General features: G+C 34.7%; 1 protein-coding gene across 1 annotated transcript in view; it reads left to right on the top strand.

Moving 5' to 3' along the window:
- LOC129245077 (regulator of G-protein signaling 17) overlaps nt 1-3,189 on the top strand; it is a 46,220-nt gene extending 43,031 nt beyond the window's left edge. The window contains exon 6 of the mRNA XM_054883046.1: nt 2,027-3,189. Coding sequence (XP_054739021.1) covers nt 2,027-2,117 — 91 coding nt within the window. The 3' untranslated portion in view covers nt 2,118-3,189. The remainder of the gene's footprint in view (nt 1-2,026) is intronic.
- Nucleotides 3,190-26,388: the final 23,199 nt, after the last annotated feature.

Below are 26,388 nucleotides of genomic sequence, written 5' to 3'. Positions count from 1 at the left end.
AGGGAGAAAAATATCAGAGAAAGAGATAGGAAAGAATAGAGACAGAGATAGAGATAGTTAGTCCTGTGAGAATTTTCCAGATTCTTTGGCAAATCTGTAAATATCCTCCAGTTTTAGAGAACGAATATTACTCATTCTCATGACATCGGAACCCAATACTCGTAGCCTTGCTCTAGCAAAGGCAGGACACTCACAGAGAAAGTGCTCAGTGCTATCCGCCTCCTCCAAGCATGACAGGCATACCGGGTTCTCGATGATTCCAATGGTGGTCATATGCTGACCCCATGGGTTGTGTCCTGTAATGATGCCGACCATCAACCGAATATCTTTCCTTCTAAGTTTTAGTAGAAAGTTTGACAGTTTTCTGTTCGGACTTGTCACAAAACACTGTGCAGTTCTGCAGCATTCCAGACCGGATATCGCTCTTTATGTAGATTGCCTACATAATCGCTGATCCAATTCTTGATTCCTGTGGGACTGATTCCGATTATTGGCTCTATCCCCTGTGGGGGTTGCGCTGATCCACGGTTGGCCAATTCGTCGGCAATTTCGTTTCCTTGAACACCGGAGTGTCCCGGAACCCATATAAGTACAAGCTTATTTTGTCTTGCGACAGAATTAAGCTTCTTCTTACATTCTTGAACAATCTTTGAGGTTTGCTTCGCGTTCTCCAGGGCCTTCAATGCAGCCTGACTGTCACTGAAGACTCCAATCTGTTTCCCGCTCCATCTCCTCTCGATTATCCATTCGGCTACTTTTAGGATGGCAAAAACTTCTGTTTTGAAAACAGTTGCCATTCCCCCCATAGCATTGTGATACTTATTACTATCGTTTAAGTACCATCCGGCTCCAGACCCTATTTCATTCTTGGACCCATCGGTAAAGAAAATATCCGTCAAGCCTCCCTGAATGCATTCTGGATTGTTCCATTGCCATGCATTGGAAATCTGGCATCAAATCTCCTTCCAAATGAAACTATGGGTATCAGGTCGTCTTTAGGTGCCAAAATCAGTGGATACTGCTCAGATAGCAACTTAAAGATGTATCCGTGCCCTGAAGTTCCGTCTTCGTGCCAGAAACCATATTTGTGGAGCCTACATATTGCTTTTATTGCTTCCTATTGTATCGTAAGATCCAGGGGGAGCAAATCAAGCATAGCATTTAGGGCATCACCAGAGGTTGTACTCATGGCACCCGTGATGCATAAACATACACTTCTTTGCAGCCTGTGTAGTTCCCGGATTGTGGACTTAACCATGCTCCGTCGCCACCAGACCACAGAAGCGTAAGTGATGATTGGTCTGATAAGTGCTGTGTATATCCATAGGACTACAGCAGGTTTCAGACCCCAGGTTTTGCCAAAGGCTCTACGGCATTGCTGAAAAATCTTCAATGCACGATTCACCTTCATGAATGCTTAATTGTTGAGGAGGTTGAGATATTGATGTTGAAAGTTATTCAGCAATACTTTGTATTACAGCGGAAATATTCTCAATAAAACGTGCAGTTTTTGGTCTGCTAGTACTTTTTATATGCTCAACAGCACCAGTTTCTTGAAAGTTTTTCACCAACCTATCGGCTTGTTGACTCATTCGGATTATTATTTCCACAAAAAGGAAATAGAGTTTTCCGATATGTTTTTATCAAAGTTCGACAATTTTTATAATAAAGAAAGTAAACAATTCGTGGAATAATTTTAACGCGTAAAATCGCACATCTCACTACTCTACAAGTGTCTACATAAAAATTAAAATAGGTACCCTTTAGGAATTATTCACTACTGACATATAGGTGTCACTTTTGAAATACCTTTATAATAGTAGTTGGATTAAAAAGACATTTTACAAAAGTTGGGTGAAAAAGGTGTGTTTCACTCTCTTTGGCTTGCTTTCCAGTTTTCCTTTAGAATTTAGAAAAATCCTTTAGAATTTCGGTAGCTTCTCATGTGCAGTTTTTTACTCCAAACGATAACAAGTAAAATATGAATGAAATGTAACTCAATCAAAATTTCTCTTTTCCATGCCAGATTCCTCAACTCGCAAAAATTCAAAGCGCTGGCACAGTTGCAAGACGGCAGTTTATCAGCAGCGGCTTCCACAACAGACAGTCCCACTTAAGAGAGTGCACAATGATGAGAGAAAGCGTTTGTTGAGTAGGTCAAAGTAAATGAGAAAATTGTATGCCAGACACCAAAAAAACCTAAAAATCTTTGCACAAAAAGTTAAAAGCAGTTAAAAGCAGCACGCACGCTGGCATCAGGAATAAAAGGTGAGGGTAAATGTGAAGCTGGAGAAAGTGAGTGGAAAATGAAGCGACAACTACAAATCGAAAGCAGGAAACAAACAATGGAAATCAGCAAACCAACAACAAACAAACAAACAAACAATAAAGTGTGTTCGCAGAAGGCTTGCGAAATGCAACAACTAAATTTAAGTAGCACTTAAGCTTTAGCACTAGACAAGACTAAGGACTAAGCGTAAAAGCATTAAGCATTAAGCACTAATGTCTAAGGGTATGACTTAAGATTCTATAACAACAACATACACAACTAAGAAGAAAAGTTTGCTACAATATTTAGTTTCCTACTAGCGTCTAAGTGTCAAGCGAAAATACTTACTTACTTAATTGCGTACTTATGTATTCACATACCTCCTTACTTATTTACTTACCTAAGTACTTGTGTATTCACAATGTTCTCGTACGGATTTCTATCTAGCATGCAAATAGTAATATACATGGGTATGTATATATGTATGTGTGCATATGTGTAACTGCACCACGTAGATCACCGCTCAAGAAGCGTTGGATTAGATGAGCGAGAAGAAGCATGCATACGCCTCTAATTTTTTACCACATTTTTCAGTTCAGAGGGAGTACATAGATTGAAATATGTAAAGAAAAAATTACAGAAAATAAGCAATACATAATTCCTTAAAAAAGTATGTAAAACTATTTAACGAAAAATAGTAGTAATCAAGCGGCTAGAGGAAAACCGTAATACGACACAAAAGGTAGAGCAAAACGAAAACAAAAGCACAAAGCGATTTGGGGGACTTAAAGAGTGTAGATGAGGTTGGTGAAGTCAGTGAAAAGCAAGCAAATAAACATTCAAACGAATTGTATGCGCACAAATTGATGTTAAACACAATGGCTGGAACTCACGCTTGAAAGCCGGCAGAAAAAGCTAGAACCAAAAAAAAAACAAAAAAAGGAATTTAAAAAATCTTGAAAATCTAAAAAAAAAATATTTGTATTAATGTAGCATATGAAGAAATAAGAAAAAAATGCGAAAAGTGCAAACAACAATCCATGAGATTATTTGTATGTAGGTGTACGTAAATTGAATCTAGTCAGCGCGGCTGTTGAGAAGAAAAAACAAAAATGCAAACTGAGAACACAAATCTAGGATAACTAAATTGCAGTGGAAATATTGTAACGCGCATACTTTTAGACGCCGTTGCTATGCGCGTGGGGTTGGCAGGAAACGCACACACATTTAAATGCATAACAAAGAAGGGAGTTGAAGATATTCATGTATGTGTGTGTGTACTAGGTGCGAGTGGCACAGTAGCTTTTTAATTACTAATTTATATAGTTTTTGCGAAGTATTTCAATTATTTTAGTATTATTTTTTTTTTTTAACGAAAGTTTGTCATTATTTGTAAACTAAAATGTATGGTAATTGTCTGTAGTTACTCAGTCTAGTTTTGAAAGTGGCGGCTAGTACTAAATGTGTGTTTGTTTTGCTACTTCTTTGAAGCTAGGCTTGGAAATATGTGGCTAATGTTGGCAATATATATGTAATTGGCTCTTTGGGTATTTGACAGAGCACCTCCTCCTATTTGTGGCGTGCGTCTCGTTGTTGTTCCATCAATGGAATGACCTACAGTTTTAAGTCGACTACGAACGGCAGATATTTTTTATGAGGAGCTTTTTCATAGCAGAAATACACTCGGAAATTTGCCATTGCCTGCCGAGGCGTGATCCCTATTAAAAAAGAAATGTCTATCATTTTGCAGTTTCATGCACTGAGATTAGAGCTTGCGCTTTACCGAATTGTGGTCACGTACCAACCCATTGAACGAGGGCTGCCGAAACAAAATACGCCGCTTTATATTTTTAGTGAATGTTGCTAAAGTTATAGTCTTCGGTGGAATAAAAACTTGAGTCAATCCGGTAGCGTAGCCGCAAGGCGTAGCAACACTTCAGTAATTATTGCTTCAATTCATTCCCAAACGCCATTTACCTGAACGTTGTTCCTATGAGCGACATCTACCAGTTCTAAACACACAAGAACAAAATTCGCCAGTCGTTTCCTTATTCTCCTGCTGAATGGCGAAAGGTAGACCCATCAGTAAGCCATTGAATCCAAATTCTTCTTCGCTTGATCTTGCCATTAGAAAGTAAGCCGCCTTCTTCCTCCGTTACCACTACATCGAATACTTGGAGACCTGGAACGTTAGTGCAGTTTAAAAACAAGTGCAGTTTAAAAACAAGTTTGCATACTAAATAATTAATACTCGATCTGCTTTTCTGGTTTCCCATAAATAGTAAATATTTAAGTGTTTATCCTAAAAAGATTAGATTACAAATGTCCGTAGTAAAGTGTGAAAACTGTCATAAGGATCGGAGAAATCATGTAGCTTTGAGTCACTGTTTTTATATCCATGTTTTACATGTTCAATACGGCACTCTTTCACCAAGCTCCATTGATTCGAGAACGAAGTTTGTCAAGTATGTCATGATTTTCTGTTTAATAGCGAGAAAAAAAAACACAAATGAAAAATTTGAAGCAAGTCGAAGTTAGTGGTAATATCTCCTACCTTAAGGGGTTACATGGGTTTCGTCGGGTAAAAAAAGGCCTATTTTCAATATTTTTTTTCTATGTAAAAAATTATTTATTTAATTAAAATGTTTTTCTGTCTATATAGATAGAATAATTTCTGCAATTTTCACACAAAAAAAAAATTAAAACTCCTCCATTGCGACGTCATTTCCGGCGACCCCTCGAAAAAAGGTGCGCCCGCGTTGTCAGCATAACTCCTCACAGGATCATCTAAAATGAAAAAATAAGTGTTTTAGTTAAGACCATAAACTCGTGCTTGAACGAAGGAAAGAAAAAAAGTAAAAATTGGAATTTTGGCAGACATTTTTCCAAAAAAATGAAAATTTCGGTCTAATTTGCTTGACATTTTTTTTTTTTTAACTAGTTGTAATTGAAAAAAATCCTTCGTCCAAGCACGAGTAAATTGTATCTCGAACACCTGTGTACAATTTCATCAAGATCGGCTGAGTAGTTTTCGAGAACATTTGACAACCGACTTTGAAAACATGGTTCTGAGAAAAACGCGTTTAAAATTTTCTATACCCTTCTATACCTGACTTGGAGCGCACATCATCCAAAGGCTGTATCTCCGAAATTGTTGTTCGGATCGTCTTGAAAATTTAGGATAATAATTTTGAGATGTCGTAGAAATTAATAAGCCAAAAAAATCGATTTTTTGAACCCACAAAACCCATGTAACCCCTTAACTCTCTAAAACTACCTTAACTCTCCAAACCTCATGCTTCAAATGTCTTGGCTAATAATGCTCTCTTTTTAGTTTGCACGATTTCCTATTTTGATTTGAGTGAAATAACCTCAGCAACCTTTGTTAAGCTATGAGTTTCGCATTACTACAGAACTGTTTATCTAAAGTTATGATGTTAATTTTTTATCTCGACATCTATATATATTATGTGTAGCCGTTGAATGCTAAATTGAAAAAAATCTATTGAAAATCTTGCCGAAAATATTATTAAAACCACACGTGTCACACAAATACATTAATAACAATCACCACCATTATCAACTGTGATTTGACATTACTTCCAAAGGACTTTCTGAGTTATTCGATTGGAAAATACCTCCGAATTTTTTTAATATGACATGTAGGCTTTTTGCATGAACCTCTTTTACAAATCTTCAATTTCAGTTGAGCCCAAATATGTTATATGGAATTGATATCCTTTGGTTTTGCTGGTCGATTCAAATATTGGCTATGCAGTTTCGATCCTTCCAAGACGTTCTATCTTTGACTTGCATAACCTTTGACGTATCCATCGCTCAAATTTTATTTCATTGGATATTTTGAAACAACTTTGTTGAAAAAGTTTTGTCATCTTCGAATTTCTCAAAGTTTGTTTAAGGGATCCGTAATTTAATAGAATCATCGACTTTTCACACTATCTTAAATGGCATAACCAACTTGAACTGCAGGCCTTAGGTTCTTTGGCTTGCGAAAAAGAAAAAAATGCATACACACTTTGCTAAACAGACAGAATTTATTTGAATTCCTTAAATATTTGTGTATGTAATTAGCCAAATACCCCTTTTTTCTGCATGAAACAATAAATTTAAATGCTGTGATTAATTTGTGTACTCCAGGTAATTGACGTTGCTTGCTTGTAAGCAGATAAATTTTACTCTAGAGCAACTCCATGTCAAGTGATCCAATATTGTGAGCACAGCCGTACATTTTTCTAAAAATTGGTTTATTTGTAGGCTCAGGCAATAAGTAAGCCGGAAAAATTTGGTGAAAAATTTAATAATTTTGAGATACATATATTAAACAAATATTTGGAGAATGGATTAAATATTTTGTTCAGCATCTTTGGGATATATTTTGGTTCGTAATTTTTTATGATATATATTAGTATAAATTGAAATAAAAAATCTTTTCTTTTGGGAAATGATTAATTTTTCAGAAGCAACTTTTTTTCTTTGAAACTTTTTATGATAAAGTATAATTAGAATGTTTTTTTTTGAGAAAGTACTAAATCTTTATGAAAAACTTTTGTTTTTTGTAATTTTTTACGATAACAAATTTCTTTTTTCAGTTTATGGTTTTTGTAATGTGAAAAGGGACCCTGTTTTGCTTCTATGTTTTTGTTTATAGCTGAGACTGCGCTCAGTAATCCATAGAAGTTTCATAAGGGGGTTTCCATAACTTTTAGAGTTGCATTTCAAGCACGCACAGCGAATCAGCGCGAAATACCATGTATCTGGGATACGGTATAGTGTACAGGGCTAGTTTACTGGGGCGGCAGCCCTTGGTCGGGAAAAACCCGAGTCATTCCGGTAACAACACAACTACGTTCTGGATACTGTAGCAGGTTAAACTTCTATTTATCCAGAATCGACCCCGACATACTAAGGTACCCCGAACGACACTTACCACCTTTTCACATCATCAGCTCCATCAAACCCACTCATCAAACACCCCTCTCCCTCTGGACCCAACCTGTCGAAACAGCAAGTTTCCTGGGCCTACCGTTAGATGAGCTAGACGAAGGCGACCGGTGATTACACTATACTGACACTGGGCAAAGTTACTGCTACAACAACAACAACCATCTATCTGCTTCAGTCCCGACGAGAGGGGGGAGGGGGGGGGGCGGGGGGGGCCCGGGGTTTGGGGTGGGTTCGGGTACTTTTTACCCTGGGCCCGGAGTTCTCAGAGGGGGCCGGACTCGAGATTATACGTATTTATATGAATTAGACATAATTGGAAAGGGCCCGCTTTTGCAACTTCCCCCCGGGGGCCCCGATATGCTCTCTTCGGCCCTGATTTGCTTGCATCATAAGCTAGCGTTTCGCTAGGCAGTATTTAGCACTGATTTGCGTATTAGAAATGCATAAAAATTAAAAAACTTAAGCGGTTGTTTCCGTTATGAAACTTGCAGGTATGACTAAGCCATAGTCTCAACTATTAATTAAAAAATCAAAAAGAAAATCTGAGATGGGCTGTTTTCGCAATTACAAAATCAAAAAATATACAAAAAGTTTTAAGATATTTTTCAAAAATTTGGATAGAATCTTCCCAAAAATGTTTATTTTTCTATTATATTTAACATTTTTTTATAAAAGTTTTATAATGAAAAAAGTGATTAGAAATTCTATTCCATAATTTTCACCATTGAACAAATCTCAAATTAGGAAATTGTTACCACGATTTTTGCAGTTCTCTTCTTGCTCAAATCTACACGTAAACCGATTCTTAGCGGAATTGTTGACGTTGTCCAAAATACTTAGACCACTTGACTTGGAATCGCTATCTAGTGGAATTATGTACACTTGGTCATAGTAAAAGTGGGTTCTGGTTTAGGCTGCTTCCAAATTATCTGCATCATAATACGCCGCGCACATTTTTATTAACATTGATATAATTTATTTGTTTATATATATTTATATAGGTATGTAATACTATTTTTGTTTTTATGAAATTATATTGTAATATTTTATATTTATTTTGCTCAGTTACAGTGCCATTCCATCCTGTATATAGTATTAAAAAGTGAAACGAACGCGAAATCTTATAATTCCAATAATTATTTACGATTAAAAATTTATGTTGTTTAGATTTTAAAACAAAAAAAAAACAAAAAATTAAAGAAATTCCGAGCTAGCTATAAGTTTATCTGTTGTATGAGTATTTGTTTAAAGTTTTTTAAATTTATAAGAAAACTTGTTGGTTATTGCTACATTTTTATTGTTGTTATAGCTTTTATAACAAAGTGAAAGTTTTAATTTCACTAAAACTATTAAAATTTTAAATTTATTAACGTTGTTAATGACGTACGGTTCTCAATATTTGTAAATGTAGCAGTGGAAGAAAAACGACAAAAACAACAACAACAGTAAAATAACCGCCACAACAACAAGAATAAATGAATTTTTACATCGAAAGCATTTTGTAAATATATATGGTTTAATTTTGAAAAATTATTGTATTATTAAACATCAAATAGAAGAGAAACAGTTACGTAGTACTATTGAATAATTACAAACTAGGTACTGTACTTATGTATGTACGCATTATACGATTGTATTATTGTAATTATATATGATTTGTTTTTTATAAAAATAAAAATTTAGAATGTGACTATAAGTACATAAATAGTTATTAAAAGAATGTATGTAAATGTATTTCTTAGTATTTATGTATTTATAATTGAAATGATTTGCCTAAGTCAAGTAGTGCAAGAATTTAGCGAAAATAAAACACAAAAAAAAACAAAAAAGTAAATGAAAAAAAAACACTTATGAGCCATAAAAACATGCAAACATAATATAAACAAAATACCAAAAAGCAAAAACCAAAAATAAAATTGTGAGTGAATACAAATTATTTTAATTTAATTTACTTAGAAAAACTTGTTGAAATATATGAATTACACTTTACTTTCTATGAAAAATTTAAATCATTGTTTTTCTTTGTTATTTTTTATTTTGTTCCATTAATACCTCAGTTTTACAATACAATTCGAAGATGAGAATTTTCCCACACTTTGTTTTTATTTTGCATTGCCATTTATTCACAAAAACCTCACTATGGGACTCATTTAATTTTGATAAAACTAATTTTTTTTAAATTCTCAATAACAATCTTTTCTATCATTTTATTTAACAAATTTAACGAAATTCCATGCATTGTGTAGCAAACGCAAAATGGAGAACAGAATGTGGGGTTTTCTATGTCGAATATAAACTTTTGTTAAAAGAAACTATTTTCACAGTAATTAGAATTAAATGAAAACTAATTAAATTCGAAAAAAACTGATGTGGGCAAGTAAATTACAATAATTTGGCTCCATACACAGGGTGAGCCATTTAATGTTTAAAACTTTAAAGACTTTTAATTACAATCCTTACGGTTTATTATGGAACTCAATTTCATTCAAATGACTTCACCGCTAGCCACTATCCTTGCAGTAGCCGATATGGTGAATCAAATTTTTCAGCACATTTTCGAATTTTTATTTTCCTGGATGACGCCCGTGAAGAGGAAACTCTCATGAGTACTACTATACCGGCATTGCCCGAAGTGCTACCGGCTAGCGATTAGAGGATCGTGTGTGATTGTGGACTTTAGTGGCAATTGCTGTTGTACGCATCGAAGGAGAGCAAACTATCAAAGCTGAACTCCAGAATTTACGTTAGTAGGGATGTGTCGTTGACTTTGACCTTTAGCTGTAGTTTGACCTCCTTCGTCCAGGTGGTAAATAGGGTCGCCGTGGATTTAGTGGGAGAAAGCTGGAGATTAATTGCATTGAAGAGTGAAACCCTTTTGGTGGTTGAGGAGGATTCGAGACGCAGAAGTTGAAAAGCCGGGTTGTAAGGACACCACCCAGCTCGAAATATTATTGAAGAGTGTCGACCACACAGGTAGTTCGCAGACCATCTCTTCTGTTCCCGCTGGAGGGCTCACTCTTGAATATCATCTAGTAGAGTGGAATGGTTAACTGTATAAAATGCCTTCTAAGGGTCCAACTCTACTAGGACAGTCCTCTCGAAGAGGCGATTTATCCGGGTGCTCATGGCGCTAAGTGCTGTGGTAATACTGTCAACTTTACGGAAATCATGCTGATGTATAGTTGGGGCCAGGTATTTTGTAAAGAACGGGAAGCGTCTTCACTGTTGAAAGGAGATTTATCGGTCGATAAGACCTCTCTTGATGGATGGAATTCCCAAGCATCAATAGTGGGACCAGTTTCTCTGTTTTCCACTTATCAGGTATAATGATAGTGGTCAAGGACGAATTGAAGACTCTTGTGATGAAGGTTAATCTCTTCGGGCCCAATTTTTTTTAACGAGTATCATCTTTCAGTCCAGTTGTTGTTGTTTTAGTCTAGTTGTTTAAAATTTTTCTTAATTTACGGCTCCAAAAGAAAACTTTTTGTCGAAAAGGCAATCCGTGTCGATTTATGATAGAGGCAGTGGGCGCCTTTACGTGGGCGCACAGTATATGACTTAACCTTACCGGGCAGTTTTCTATGTGTTATATATTTATATGCGTTTCTTTTTCTATGCTCGGTATAAATTACACCCCAACTGATGATTACCAGTTTCTACCGATAGCAACAAATACACAGCCCTAACTTCAAACCTTGAATATTTGCTTTTATATGGATGCAGAAAATGCATTTTAAAAATGTATTTTAGTTGCACTTCGATAACTATGGATTTTAGCTCATGACTAACTCAATTCTTATTTTTTGGACCATATCTATAGCTTACATACGTAATCAAATTCTGCAATTGTGGAAACCGATGGTGCCAATATCAACGCACACTTCAATTCCGCAGCTGGAATTATCTTATTAAGATCCAATTAAAGATATGTATAACTAGAGAGAAAACCTTGTGTGAAACCCCTATTTGACATCAAACGGCTCTAAGAGATCTTCATCAATTCTGAGAGGGCCGGTCGTATTGCTTCCACTCGTTACGGGAACAACAAATTCAGGCAACTCCTTTTGAAGGCGTCGAAAGAGTAATATTTATTTTCTTCAGTCGTTTCCAAGCTTTTAGTGAATGTCTGGTTGTTGATAAATCATTCAGGCCTAAATCATACTAATAAGGTCTAATAAGTTCATCAACGATGAGTTTTAGTATTTCACATATAATATTATTTCATATGTAATAATTTTTCCGGCCATGACTGTGAGTTCGGTTTTAACATCTTTTCTGTTGGTCTTACTTCTGCCACCATTCAGAGGGAGAAATGCTGTCATCACTATTCAAGAATATTCTGAGATCCATCTATCAGGCCGCTGCATTGTTTTTTTTAATATAACCGCTCTTTGGTATTGCAGCCTTCTATATGTCGTTGAAATTTCTGGTATATTTATCGAGTGAATTTTCTGTATATTATATTATCATGGGGGTATCATTTTTCATACTTATTTTTTAGTTGTCCACACTGAGAAGAAGTTTGACATTTGGGAAAGGAATACAGGATATTGTATACTGATATAATAATTCTTTATGATGCGTAACCGAGTACAACAAAATTAGCTAATTCCTATTAGAAACCCCAATTGCAGCAAAGTTCTTCTCCACTTGATATTTTCAAGGTAAACGATGCCCCTTTCTTTTTCTGTGTTACCTCCGTTAGGTACCTCACAGGCAACTTTTAGATTTGGAGCATTTGCATCCATTCTTTTAGCGAAGACCCTGGATGTGTATTCGTCGTATTACCACCTTGATCAAAAAGTGCCCGGAATATATTCAGAAAATTCAAAATGCAAGTTTATTCCTCAAAAGTGATATTATCGCTTTTAAAGTACAACGCACTTATGCCAGCGTTTGATACAGCTTTACAAAAAATTTCTGGTCGTTTCTGATTTATCTATTACTTTCTTTCGGTTCTTAAAATACAATCTGACTCGATTGAATAAAAAAAAAAAATCGTAAGAAGCTATATCATGTGAATTCGATGGTTTTTAAATGATATTCGTTTTGTTCTTGGTCAAAAATTCACGTATATCAATGACTCTGAGCGACGGTGAGTTTTTTCCCATAAAACCTTTTTTTAGCGAATTGCTTCATGTAAACATTCCATAATGCCCAAATAATGGTCCTTATCAACTGGCAAAAAATGCGTGGTGTGCAATGCCGTTGTAATCTATAATACCATAAGCATCGCTTTCTTTTGGGTTTTCTTTTGGTCTTGCCTTATTCGGAGTTTTCCACTCACTCGTCTTAACCCATGTGTCGTTTTGGAAATCATATTTTTGACGATATGCACGCGGTTGCTCTTTTGCATGAAATTCAGGTCCTTTGGGACAAAGTTTGCAGCAACCCGGCGTAAACCCCATTCATTAACTGTAATGCTTTGAACGGATCCATGAGCAATGTTTAAGTGCTCTGCCAGCTCTCTGATGATTTATTTGTGACTAGTGATAAATTTTTTTTCCCACTTGATTGAGGTTTTCATCAGTTTGTGTATATAACTCTTAAGCTGATAGGTCTCATTATTCCATCATTTGCGATATTCGTCGGCGCAAAAGTTTGCCTAGAGAGAACTGTGCTTCGCAATTTCATACTTAGAATATTTCAGACTTGAACTTAACTTTCGTTGAACTTCAAGGCTGATATTATTAAAGGTATTAATGCTGGCTGCCGTAGTCGAATGGGTTGGTGCGTGACTACCATTCGGGAGTGGGCAGATTCGAATCTACTTACATGAAAGATCAAAATATTGTAAAAGAAAGTTTTTTAGTAACGGTCGACCCTGACAAACTTCAGAATGTATTTCTGCCATGAAAAAGCTACTCATAAAAAATAGTTGCCGTTCGGAGTCTACATAAAACTGTAGGTCCCTCCCACAAGTAGGAGGAGAAGCTCAGCCAACATCTAAAAAGGGTTAAGCGCCAAATACATACATATATATATATATATATATGTATATATATCAATGCTGGTTACACGAGTAAACCAAGTCCTCTCCTAATTTTGATCTTCTGATAATAGAGAAATGTTAATATTTTGTTTTTTTGTGCTGAAGTTAAACAAATTATTTATTTTATTTAAAAAATATAAACGATTTATTCTGTCATACATACTATGCTTGTAGGTAGGAAATATTAGTAGAGAATATAAAAATTTATTCATTTATTTTTTTTCTTTTAATTTCAAACTTTTTCTTCTTATATTTATGTAAGTATAACAATTATCTAATTTTTAATATCAATTTCAACTGAAATGTGAACAATTTTAGTTTCTTCCCATACTTAATAAAGAACATAGCAACATAACATAGCAAAAGATCCGAAACATTTACCATGAAGGTCCAATAAATGATATACAAACGTAAAATAATAAGAAGATAAAACTATATAATCAGCACCACAACACAAACACTGAAACATACTTGAATTCACTGCCAACGCGCAAAGATAATGTGTACTTGTTAAGCAGCTAATATCTACATATAACCAAAGGCATTCTTACAAAAATTGTAGAAAAAACATTATCAGCAGAAGCATAAAATATTGACAGATTTAATTAAAAACATAACTGAATAGTTTAAATTTATATAAAAATTAAGTCTTCAATTTTTGGAATTAAACATATGCATGTTTGTGTAACACCACCTCTACTGTTTACCTCTCCTCAAATGAAATATCATAAAAACAGGACAAAATAAAAAAATAAATTCTCTTATAGAAAGTTGACAAAATATATTCAATTTGTTAAATAAATGATAATTTGAATAGAGGAAAAAAACGAAATAAAAATGTATTTGAAATTCAGCTGTCAGCTTTATTTAGTGGAGTTGCTTGAAGAGTTTTAATGGGATCTTTGTGTAAAATTGTATATAACAAAAATAGTTCGAAACGCATTTTTTCCTTTGCTATAGTAACATCTTTAGTGTATACAACTCTCTACTTTCCAGTATTTTTTAATCACATTCATTTAGTTAGTCATTCATTAAGAAACATTACAGACAAATGTAAGATTTTGAAGAACTTTAAACCTCCTTTTCCTCTGTTTAACTTTGACGATTAGCGTTAATTTTAATTTGCCGCTCAATTTATTTGAGAATTATAATATATAATGAATACATATTCAATATTGGACAAAAGCTACTAATTATGAAAGAGGTTATTTCTAGGGCCAACTTTGCCGAAGACTGTCCTACTACAGAGGGCCAAATTTTTTATGGAGAGTTAAAGATTCAAAATTTTGGGCAGAAAAGCTAGTTGTGTATCGAAAGTCTTATGTATAAAAGAACTTTAAATATAATTTCTGTAATAATTTAGTGATCATTTTTTGTAGTGCGTTTTAGCCCACTAGCACCTACTTTATGTAGTTGTTGATGTTTTTGTCCCTTTGTCAAAACATGTAAAATTAAAGTTCATTAAAAGAGCCGATTAGCGGATTGAAGTGTTCTACAAAAATTTTAAGCAGACAAATTTACTAGGGGTCCCAAAGGCGAAAGACTCTTATGGGTTAAGGTGAGAGTAAAAGAAACCTTTGTCCAAGCTAATATTTAACGATTTTGCTTCGATGCATTGTAAACACAACAACTATAAGAAAAAGGCAGGCCTTAATACCTTAAAAATTACATAATTCAAGTATTAATGAGGGATAAATGTCGAAATACTTCTAAAGCCAAAATTTCAAACACGTTTTGCTCGATACTACAAAAACGAGACTTCGTTGAAGAAAAACTATCAGACCAAGATTTTCCTTTAATAAAGAAAATAGTTTAAAACGCAAAACCAGTAACAATTTGCAAGTTTTACGAACAGCTGATTAAATTGTTGGTAGGGAAAACTCACAAAAATTAATTTTTTTTTCAGTTAAGCGACCTCGTATTAAATTAAAAAAAAAAAGATATTAAATGCAAAATATCGATCTTAGCATCATCCGTTCCGTTTCATCATCGCTGTCAGATGAACAACATTTCATTAAAAATTGTATTGCTGTGGCAAGCACAGCTTTTTTTCAAGCTATTACAGCCAAGTTAGTTAATAACCAAGAAGTGTAAGCATAAAACACAAAAGCCACCCTCAATGCTTTCGATTTGTATTTGCACCAACGGTGACTGGCGGCTGTGGTTTAGAAGTACAAATCTCTACATCATTGGCCGATTTCTATTTAATATCAAATTAAATGTATTGTAAATTGTGCCTAAAATATATTTACTTACATTCTCCATTTTAATCCCGTTTTTTTAATTTAAAACTTTGACCACTTTGCGATCAGCTGTTTTTCTCACTTGCAAATTCTTAGAAGTACAAAGAAATTTAAACTGTCAACTTGCCCTAAAAATGAAAAGTCATTTTGTTCTCTCACTTTCCCTACTTTGTAAGTTTTTTTGGATACATGAATACCAAAACTTGATTGTTTGTAACATTTGTTACACAGTATTTACTATATGAACAGGCTTAATCTAATCTTTTAGTTTAAAATTATTCATAAGTTATTGGGATTCAATTTTTCCTACGAACACTTTATTAGAGAGAAGTCCAATTGGCATCATACTCACGGTACGAGATAAACTTCCAAACCACTAAGATTGTATAATTTAAGTCGATATGTGACAAGTTTTGGCGGACTGTTGAAACCACAGGCCTTCGAAATCAATTTCCAATTTCAATTATAAAACATTCCTGAATGGTGAAGAAATTAAGAACGCAAATCACTACTATTTCATCCATGACCACGATATATTGAGCTTTGGAAATTTCATCAAAAAAAGTATGTATTATTCGTTGAAATATACAGAATCGCCTTCAATATAGGCGCCTCGTATGTATCTTCTCTATGTCTTCTATTTAGTGAGAAGGGTTCCTCAAAGTCGTAATTTGACTGTTGGAAGAAGAAAAAAGTCAGCTGGAGTCATATCAGGTGAATGAAGTAGTTGTTCCGCAGAAATCCATTCACTTTATTTAATAATAGCCTACACGGAAAATGAGCTATGGTGATGCAAAATCCTTTTGTTTTTATTCCGAATATTTTGCATTTTCCAATGAAATGCCGCATAAAGCCGTCCATAAGCACACAACAAATCATAAGAGTTGGTTTGAAAGTAGACAACATTTTTCGTTTTTCTTGCAATCGGTAGCGAATGGGGGGCAAAGTTGGCGATTTGCGTAATTTCTTCTGAGGTTTCAAAGTATATACATACATGAGCGGAAAAGTGGCAACATTCAAAATAAATACCACCATAGATAGCAATTATTTAATATTCGCATTTCCTCGTTTACTGGGCGGCGAACAACGTGAAACGAAAATTGTCAACCACACAGTATGTAGCGAACCGAACTTTAACTGATTGTTGTGATTTGTAACGTGTGTGTGTTCCGCTTAACGTTCAAACATTATTCTTTAATTGCCATTTGATCTTTTACTGAAATTTAGCCAATCGCTTTAAGCAGGCTTTTTAAATGATAAATACTTTTATTGGCAGAATGCGTAACACGCAATATTTGAAAACAATATGACCTGCTTGTATGTAGTTGTGTTGTGGATATAATGAGCAATAATTATCTTACATATTTCTTTCTTAGCAACCATGAATCCTTAATATTTTTCTCCCATACACAAACATATTTTTCTGAAGTCGGACGTAAAGGAAGTAACTATCACATTTCTTGTTATTTTTTGTCTTGTAATATCGTTCAAAAATTCTCAAAACAAAAAAAAAAACATCTAGAATTAGAGTCAGACATAAACTCACACAAGCACAAGCACGCAATGTATTAAATATGAAAAAAGGAATTGATTGACACACGTACACGCGAGAATATCAATATATTGAAAAAAAAAAACAAATCAGATAAAACAAACAAAAAAAAAAAGTGCATAAAAAATCTCAAATTTCTTCTAATGTTAGGGCATAAAACGAATTATAAATAATAAATAAAAATTTAATTAAAATTGGCAAACAAAATATAGTAAAAATTTAAAGTTTTACCAAATTTATATCGAAGTGGCGAATGCTAATGGCAGACGCATTCCACACTCTTTAGGCTAATAAAAGTTAACTTATATTTAATTGGCTACAAACCTAACCGTAAAAACTTCTTCACAGCAAATTTCCAATCACTAAGGCAAGAACAAAAAATTAACAAAACTCAGATTCCCTTTAAAAAAAAAATTATATATGTATATAAAATAAATATTTTGGCAATACAAACACAGTCAGTCTTAACGAAATACAAAAAAGCAAATGCAGACAGTCTTAAGGATATATGAGAACAAAATGCAGCGATATGTAGGAGCAGTACGAATAATCATTGTAAGCATTAATCACTAACAACTAACGGATTTACAAATGTATTTGTGTATATTAAAAAAAAAAGAAAAAAACCACTCTAGTTTGAAAAAGAAATTAATTAAAAACCATTTTTAAATCAGTTTTAAATAAACAAGAAAATCACCAAAAACAGGCAAATATTGCAAATTTAAGAGCAAACTCCAAACAAACTTCAGCAGAAAACTAAAAAAAAGAATTAAAAACATAAAAAAACACGAAATTACAATATATTAAAACCGAAAGATGCTAACAAACTTATTAAGAACCATAACTAAGATTGTATAATTTATTTATTTTTAATAAGTATATTAAGAAAAACAAAACTAAATCAAGTGAAAAACTAATACCACCCGAAATTCGCAAATAAATTCATCCAAATGCAATATGCATGTGAAAAAAAGAAAAACAATAAAAAATATCTAGTTAAGCTTATAATAATACAATATAAATTTAATATTATATTATATTATATAAATTTTCCAAAATCACTTTTCAATACAAAAAATATGAGATTAAGCAATTTCATAAGTAAAAACAAAGAAAAAAATACATAAAATAAAAACAAAAATTGAGAGTGAAAACTTTAATAAAAACCAATTTATAACAAATTAAAATACTTAGTAAGCAAAAAAAAAAATCATTTTTGGTTAAAAAATTATTTAAATTATGATTAGTATTAAATTGAAATTCGCAAACACATGAATTAATATAAAACACACAACCAAAAAAAACCGTGAAATGATTAAAAAATAATAAAAATAAAGTATAATGCAAAGACAATTGAAAAATTAAAAAAAAGTATGCCTTTTTCAATAGAGTCTTAGGGCTTGCAAAGTAGGTTATTTTCTGTTGAAATGGTTGCGCACTGGGGGACACTGATGCCGCGTGGGGAATTTATCCTTATATCTACTAAAACCAGTGTGAACTTTTTAAAAATTTTAGAAGTTCACTGATCTATATTGAGTAGTGAGATCTTCCAATTCATTAAAAAATTGTCTACATAAAATGGTAAATCTAGGTTTGGATAGAGTAGGGCAAGGGCACAGGAGGTGCGATATCGTTTCTTCTTCTTCCTCATCTAGAAGTCATGTGCTTGCACCCCCATCCTCTGGGCGGAAATAAGTTGCTAAGACTGTTGCAAAGTTGTTTCTTTTGGCTTAACAGAGATTTTGTGCGTTTAGCGTTGAACGTCGCCACAATTGTCAGGCGATTCTGCAGGTGGTTTCATTACGTTATCTTGCATTTGTTGCGCTAACAACTTCCTCAAAGATAAGTAGCTTACAAGTCTGTAAGGGTGTACCTACGCCATTGTATGTGCACTCATCAATCAACTGGGTGGCAAGTTTCGCTAGTTCATCGGCCCTGCAGGTAGACTTAATGTCACAATGACCAATTAATCCATGCTACTTTAGGTGAAATGACTCAGCCATCTCGTTAAGAGATATGCGGCATTTCATGGCTACCTTGGAGGTTGTCGACTGCTTTGTGAGGGATTTTATCACCGCCGAGCTGTTAGTGAAAATGTAGATATCATCTCCAGGTATTGCATCACACTCTATCAGCGCCCCGGCTCGTATTATTGTCATCACTTCAGCCTGAAATATACTGCAGTAGTCGCGTAACCGAAAACGAAAGGAGATCTCACTGTCTTACATCGTCCCGTGGCTATTCTTCCCTTGAGGGTAGGAGGCTCCCATCTACCAGTGGGAGTGCATAGTTCAGCAGCCTGGGAAACTCCGTGGCCGTAGCCTGTGTTTAACCACTTACTTAAGGTGTCCAAACTTATTGCCGCATTGCGAGCGATATATCTTGGCTGTAGATCTACCGGGAGAAGGTTTAATATCGCATGTAATGCTTTCGATGGCGTAATTGACTTCGTACCAGTTGTGAGAACAGATGCGAGTCTTTGAACCTTGCCAATTCCTTTAATGCTCACAACCTCCTCAAGGGTATTACAGAGTAAGTATAAACTATTTTTAATAAAATGATGAATAAGTAGAAACAAAAAATATTGAAAAAATTTACATACTCGCAACATATTCTTCGAAATTTCAATAGCGTTGCATAACTTTACCTCTTTTACAAATTTTGAGCTTTATTTCCTTATCCCTGCTGAAATGGTATACGAGGTGTGTTCAAAAAAATAGGGTGAATTTTAATTTTTCTTAATTTCTATTTTATCTTCTTTAAAGTAGTCTCCCTCAGATTTAATACACTTGTGCCAGCGTTTTTTCCAATCCTCTAAGTGATTCTGATATGCATTTTTTGGTATGTCCTTGAGCTCTCTCAGCCATTTGGTTTTTGTCTTCTCAACCGTCGAAAAATGGCGTCCCATTAACTCTTCAATCTTAGGAACAGGATAAAGTCGCAGAGGGCCAAATCTGGTGAATACGGTGGCTGAGGCATGATAACGGTTTAGTTTTTGGCCAAATAATATCTCACAAGCAAAGATGAGTGAGCAGGTACATTATCATGATGCAAAAGCCACAATTTTCCACAATTCCGGGCTTTTTTTGCTCTTGGCTTTCACTCTTCCATTGGGACGATTGGGCTTTGGATTCGATGTCATAACATCATCATCAACATTACATTATTCAACAATTCCTGAGAGATGCTCGTGCGATGTTATTTCTGTTCAAAATTCAACAGTTTTGGAACGAACTCCGCTGTCACACGTGTTCATGCCCAAAATTTCCGAAAAGATAGAATGGCATGAGCCAACCGCAACAACTTTTTTGACTCAGAGTACTCTCACTGTATGCCACTGTCAAAATTTCGAGTGTTTAGAGGACTTGATTCCATTTTTACACACAATTTGATGCAATTTCCTTCGATAGCAGAAAATCACCGAACACGCAAAACATTTATTTATGCCTCTTACAAGCAAACTAAACCTGCTATATTGCCAAAACCGTGAACATATCTTTGAGACGCGTGTACCAACATAAAAATAATAATAATCGAAAGTCGAATGTACGTAGCCAGCGTAATTTGAAAATTCACCTACTTTTGAGCACATCTCGTATATCTGTTCTTTTTAAGTAACGGGAAGTCATAGGTAACGACCAATATTGAAATATTAGTCCATCGCTTATCAAGATTAAAATTTGTATCCATACTAAATTTCTTACAGATATTTGCTAAGATTAACGCATATATTAGGCAAAGCAAAAATATCTTAACGTTTTTGCGCTACATTTCGACGATGAGTCGTTATTAGTCGTAGTTATGAAAAATAGTGTAGAACGTGGTCGAAAATTCTACCAATATTAATTCACAAGTACCTAATAGGTTTTATCCAATTTCAATTGAACAATGTAACTAACTATATAATAGCGGTGGCGATCCATACAAATTGTTTTAAAATTTTGATATTTCCGTTAATCCATTAATTTTGAATGCGATATGAGATTTAAATTTATGTGGGGCGCCCCTTTTTACAATGCCTCACGCTTTTCGTTTTAAGTAAGGTAATAGTAATTTATGTAACTGTATAAAATATCAATACTTAAAATATAATATAAAACATAAATGTTGTTGGAATGAATATTTTTTATTATAATCTGGTAGATAATTTCATGACATTTAGTTTTGGAATATGATATCCGGTATATGTCTGCCGCAGCTACGATTTACATGATCCTCTCGATCATTCCAATTTTTTACTACCTTTTTCAATAAATCTGAATAATAAATCTATACTGATATGATGTTGATGATTGTAATATACTTAAAATACTTGTATGACTAATCTTCATTTTCTGGGCAATAGAATAACGTTTGGTCAATGAAATACTAGCACTTGTATGAACGAAAAGACAAATTACCACTTAACTTGTAACAACAACAGCTTCCAATATAAGAATTAATTCACTGTTCAAATATTTAGTCGTCGAAGTGTTTTCGACAGTCGCAAATGAATTTGAAAATTTTGCAAAATTAATGTAAGAAACGGTTTAACAAAAAAAAAAAAAATGATTTACGAAAATAAAAGGTATCTATTGAAACTTCAACGAACTTCTCAAAGACCTTGCCTACGCTGATGATATATGCCTTCTCTCTTTCAAACACACCGACAGTAGAGCAAAATTGACGGTCTGTTCTCAACCTCGTTGAATACAGGACTAAAAATAAATTACGAGATAACGAAAGCCCTAAAAATTCGGTCCACGCGCAGCCGTTTCTCTTAAATGGTGATCAAATTGAGAACGTTGGCACTTTTACTTACTTATGTAGTATCATTGCCGCTGAAGATAGATAGTGCGAAACTAGATGTTATCGCCAGAATAAATAAAGCAAACTGCACGTATGCACAGCTCCGACCTATTTGGATGGAAAAAGCTGGCTCACAAACAACTGGATTGCAAACAAAATTCAAAGCTGTGTGAACAGATGTTTGCGCAGGATACTGAAGATCTGGTGGCCCAACATCATAAGTAACGACGATCTGTACGAGAGGGGCAAAATTCAGCCGGTAGCTAACATGTATTTACAGTGAATCTTGTTAGAAAAAATATTATTTACAAATTACATAACCTATGTAAACAAGCTATCAAGCCAATTGAAGACGATCAGCTCATATGGTCAGAATGTGGCTTCTTTTTGTTGTAGTAAAGTATTGGATACATCAGCTCAGAGCACGGATATTAAGCCAATAGAAAATTTGTGTAGAAACACTCTAAAGGTCGGGCAGAGCTCAAAACTGTATTCTAGAGGAATGGCACAAGATACCAATATCAAAGGGCTATGATGTTCAAAAACTGATTCATTCTATGAGATGCAGACTACAAGATATTATAGATGCTCGGCGAAGTGACACCAAGTATGTATATATGTGACTTAAAGCTATATATTGGAAATGTAAAAAGAATTTCTTGATTGTTTTTGCTTTTTAGCACAAGCTATTTTTAAACGGAATAGTTTATGTTCTACTCTAATATAAATAATTTAGATTAGTGTAATAAAATCAAAGATCGAAAGAAAACCATGGAGAAATTTGTATTTTTTGAAGCTAAATGCCTGAATATCGCTAGATTAGTAGATGTTACAACACTTCCTTGACAAACTGTATTTTATAATCAAAACTTATCAGGGCTAATCCAAAAGTATAGGAAAAAATTTTTTCGTTGTTTGGAAAGGTGTAGTAAATGCTTTTGAATGTGATTTTACTAATTTGCCTACACAATTTCGCACAATTCTGAAATGTTTGAGGCAGCTTTAAAAATAAAATTTTAATCGTTCAGAAATTTGTTTATTTGCTAAAGGACATTTATTTTCGACACAGGATATTAAACACTTGATAAATAGTCGATATTGAAAAATAAGAATCATGGTGAATTTATCAAGTTTCAACTGAACTTAACTCATTTATGATTGACAAAATTTGAAAAACTAATATTACAGGGTCCGGCACTCGAAGTGCAACCAATGGTATTTTTATACCATAAATTTAGTTTGGAAAATCACTTTTTTTCAATTCAAAGCAAAAAATGTATGAAAATAATACCAAATTAATAACCAACTTACTTTTGCTCGATATGACCACCTTTTGCCTTCACTATGGCTTTGAGACGGTCCAGAAATGAATCGAAAGTTGCCCAAATGTTACTTGCAGATATTTTAACCCACTCGCGGTCAATGGCTTTTTTCAGCGCTTCGAGACTGCTGAATCTTTTAGTTCGGATCTTGTTCCCCAAAACGGCCCAAAGAGAATAATCTATCGTATTCGCGTCTGGTGAATTTGAAAGCCATTGTGTGGACGTGATGAAGTTCGGAACGTTGTTTTTAGCCATTCTTGGTCCACTCGAGGTTTGTGTGACGGTGTTGAGTCCTGTTGAAACGTGCATGGTCTGCCACCGAAGTGTTTGTCTATCCACGGCTCCAAAGCAACTTCCAGAATACTTTTCCGATAATATTTCTCATTTACCTTTACGCCAGGCTCGATGAAAACGACTGGAGAGCGTCCTTCTGCGGTTACAGTGGCCCCCCCTGAACGGCGGATGCTGCCTCTTGGTGGCCAACCGATGACACAAATTCTCGTATGGACGGTTGATCAAATAAACCCTATCGTTTTGGGAGTTTACGAATTGTTTGATTTTAAAAATTTTCTCGCCAGAAAACACAATGTTCGGAAATTGATCGCTTTCGACCAAGCGAAGCAACTGCTTCGCACTCTCAAGTCTGACTTGTTCCTGCTTTGGTGTGAGAGTATGCGCCTTTTGATTTTGTAAGGCTTGACCTTAAGATCATATTTCAGTATGCGGCGGATGCTCAGGTCAGATATTTTCAGTTCATTAGCTATTTGAACTTCATCGGGGATTTCGCTCAAGTCGATTCTCTACTTTTTGAACCATTTCACGAGACGTTGCAGTCTTTTGATGACCACTTCCATGACGTTTCGCGATGCTACCAGTATCATTGTAACGAGTAGCGGTGCGATAAACAAACACTTTATTTTCTTTAAGATGGTCGAGCTCACGAACAATCGTTGGTTGTGATTTTCCAGCCAATATAATATAATTATTACGTTTGAAATCCATTATTGTTTTTTTTTTTGCGTTTACTCTTGGCAAAGTGCTTCCGCGCCAGATGCCCGTGCATCAGCTGCGCGAACGGTCTGAAGGTGGTTACACTTCGAGTGCGGGACGCTGTTTGCTGGAATTTAATTTTTACTATAGCGTTTTTAACGTTGGACTATGTCTATGGACCATTATTTTAAATAAGAATAAGATAAATTTCACAGTTTTACCATAGCGCGATCAGGCTTTTAGGCTTGCTAACATTTGCGCCGAATAACAAAACACGTTTTACTTGATATATTTTTTTAAATCTTAACTAATTGTTAATATTTTGTTATTCTGAAAAGTGTACCGAATAGAGATGTTAGTCCTTTCAGATTATTGAAAATGGAAAAAAGAGCTTGTTTGGTTAAGTAAAGTCAACCATTTCTGCTTATTTCGAAAGTTTAGACAAACTATTTTTTAAGTAAAGAAAAAGTTTTTGAGTAATCTGATAAGCATATAAGGCTTAAATATGCATTAATGCATTGAAAACATTTCCTTTTCATTTCCAACTTTTGAATTTATTGATCTTCCTCCAGACACTTTCGGTAATTTTTGACACTCAACTAACGTCGCATATTTCTTTTTAATTCCTTGCAACTTATTTCGCTTTGTTGGGGGAAATATTCTCAAGGGATATCAGCATAAGGCGATATGAGAAAAGTTGTAAGTGAATTTAAAAATGAATGCTTTGACGCATCCTTACACATTAGAGTGCTAAAAAAATAATAAATATTGAGTAGCTCATTTAAAACAAATGTTTTTTATTTTGTTTTTATCACGAAGATAAATTGCATCAACTAGTGCCACCGGCAATTGTTCTCTAACACGGCAAGTCTTGTTATTGAGCGATGTATATAAAACAGAGAAACGCACATGAAAACTTCGCACAATTTGCTTTATATTTTAATATTTTTATTAACAAAAAATGTGAATACCTTAATGTATATAAATATGGTAGTGACCCCTCTTCAATTCAGAGATGTTTGGTGCAGCTGTTTCGAACAATTAAAATTGTATTGTAAAAATGTCGGCAATGCGTAAATGCAATAATGCGTCTAACCGATTGTCAGTTTGTGTATTGGTTTGTCACTCTACGCGAAACTCTAAATATGTATGTTGGATTGTAAGAGTATACGATTGCGATTGTCACACTGTCGTACTGTCGCATCATTAAAAATGAAATTGTCGCATTTAATGACTCCATTCACGATGTGCATTTAGTAAACACTCTGCGACGCCCTTACTCACCCAAACCTCACCCTCCGCTGCACAACTTTTGGCACGTAGATATGCCGCAAGTCAATTCAATTATAATTGGTGATCGCGCTTCGGTCCGTCCATCAGATGGTCGCTTGTTGGGATTTGTGGCGGTGAAAAGTCGAATGCAGTCAACCGCATTCCGTAGCTGGAAATGTTGACGCCAACGTCAAACCACGTTAATGACAGTAAATGCAACAATAGCAATAAAAATAATAGCCACTTTGATGCTGCCACTAGTCAAAAGTTAAACGCTTAGTGAAGAGATTGCATTTTGTGGCATTTATGACAGCGGCAATTGTGGCGAGTAATCCAACGGATAGATGTTGGTATTGCGGCTGCTTATTTTTGCTATGGTTTTGTATTTTATTTATTTTTTGTTTTCGCTGTTGGCGCTGGTGAATATCGTTCGGGCAAGTAATTTATGAAATTAAAAGCACATAAATTAATAAATTAATTGGGAGCGGTTTGAGTGCCTGGCAGAGGCAGAGGCAGCTTGTAGCGCCATAGCTGAGTGGCTGGAGGCCGAGTCACCGAGGCGTGCACGCGGTGCAGGAAGTGCTTGCACGTGTAAGCGCGCGCGCATTGCTGTCAGCGTCGTAGCTCATTATTGTCTATCGCCCCAAGTCATTTGGGAGCGAATTAGAAGAGGCGAGATTTGAAATTCGATGAGCGGCGGGAAAACTTTTAGAAAAAAATATTAAAGCAAACACAGAAAAACAAAAAAATTCAGCAATAACAAATTCCCACTTAATGTGTTTGTGTAGTTGTAAAGTTCTTTTTCGCACAAATACATGTTTACATATATGATTAAATATTCTCTACTTTTGGCGCTTCTTGGTTTCAGCTACAAATGCGCAGAAATGAATTTAACCGTGCTATGCCACATAAGTTCGCAGCGGCCACCCCAGACTGTTCGATTGCTTGTTTTTGCGTATTTACCTTTATTGCAGTTGATCTCAGAGGTATAACAC

This window comes from Anastrepha obliqua, chromosome 4 (genome assembly GCF_027943255.1).
Source record: "Anastrepha obliqua isolate idAnaObli1 chromosome 4, idAnaObli1_1.0, whole genome shotgun sequence".
In the NCBI taxonomy this organism is placed as follows: Eukaryota; Metazoa; Arthropoda; class Insecta; order Diptera; family Tephritidae; genus Anastrepha; species Anastrepha obliqua.
This window is presented reverse-complemented; position numbering and strand designations above follow the sequence as displayed.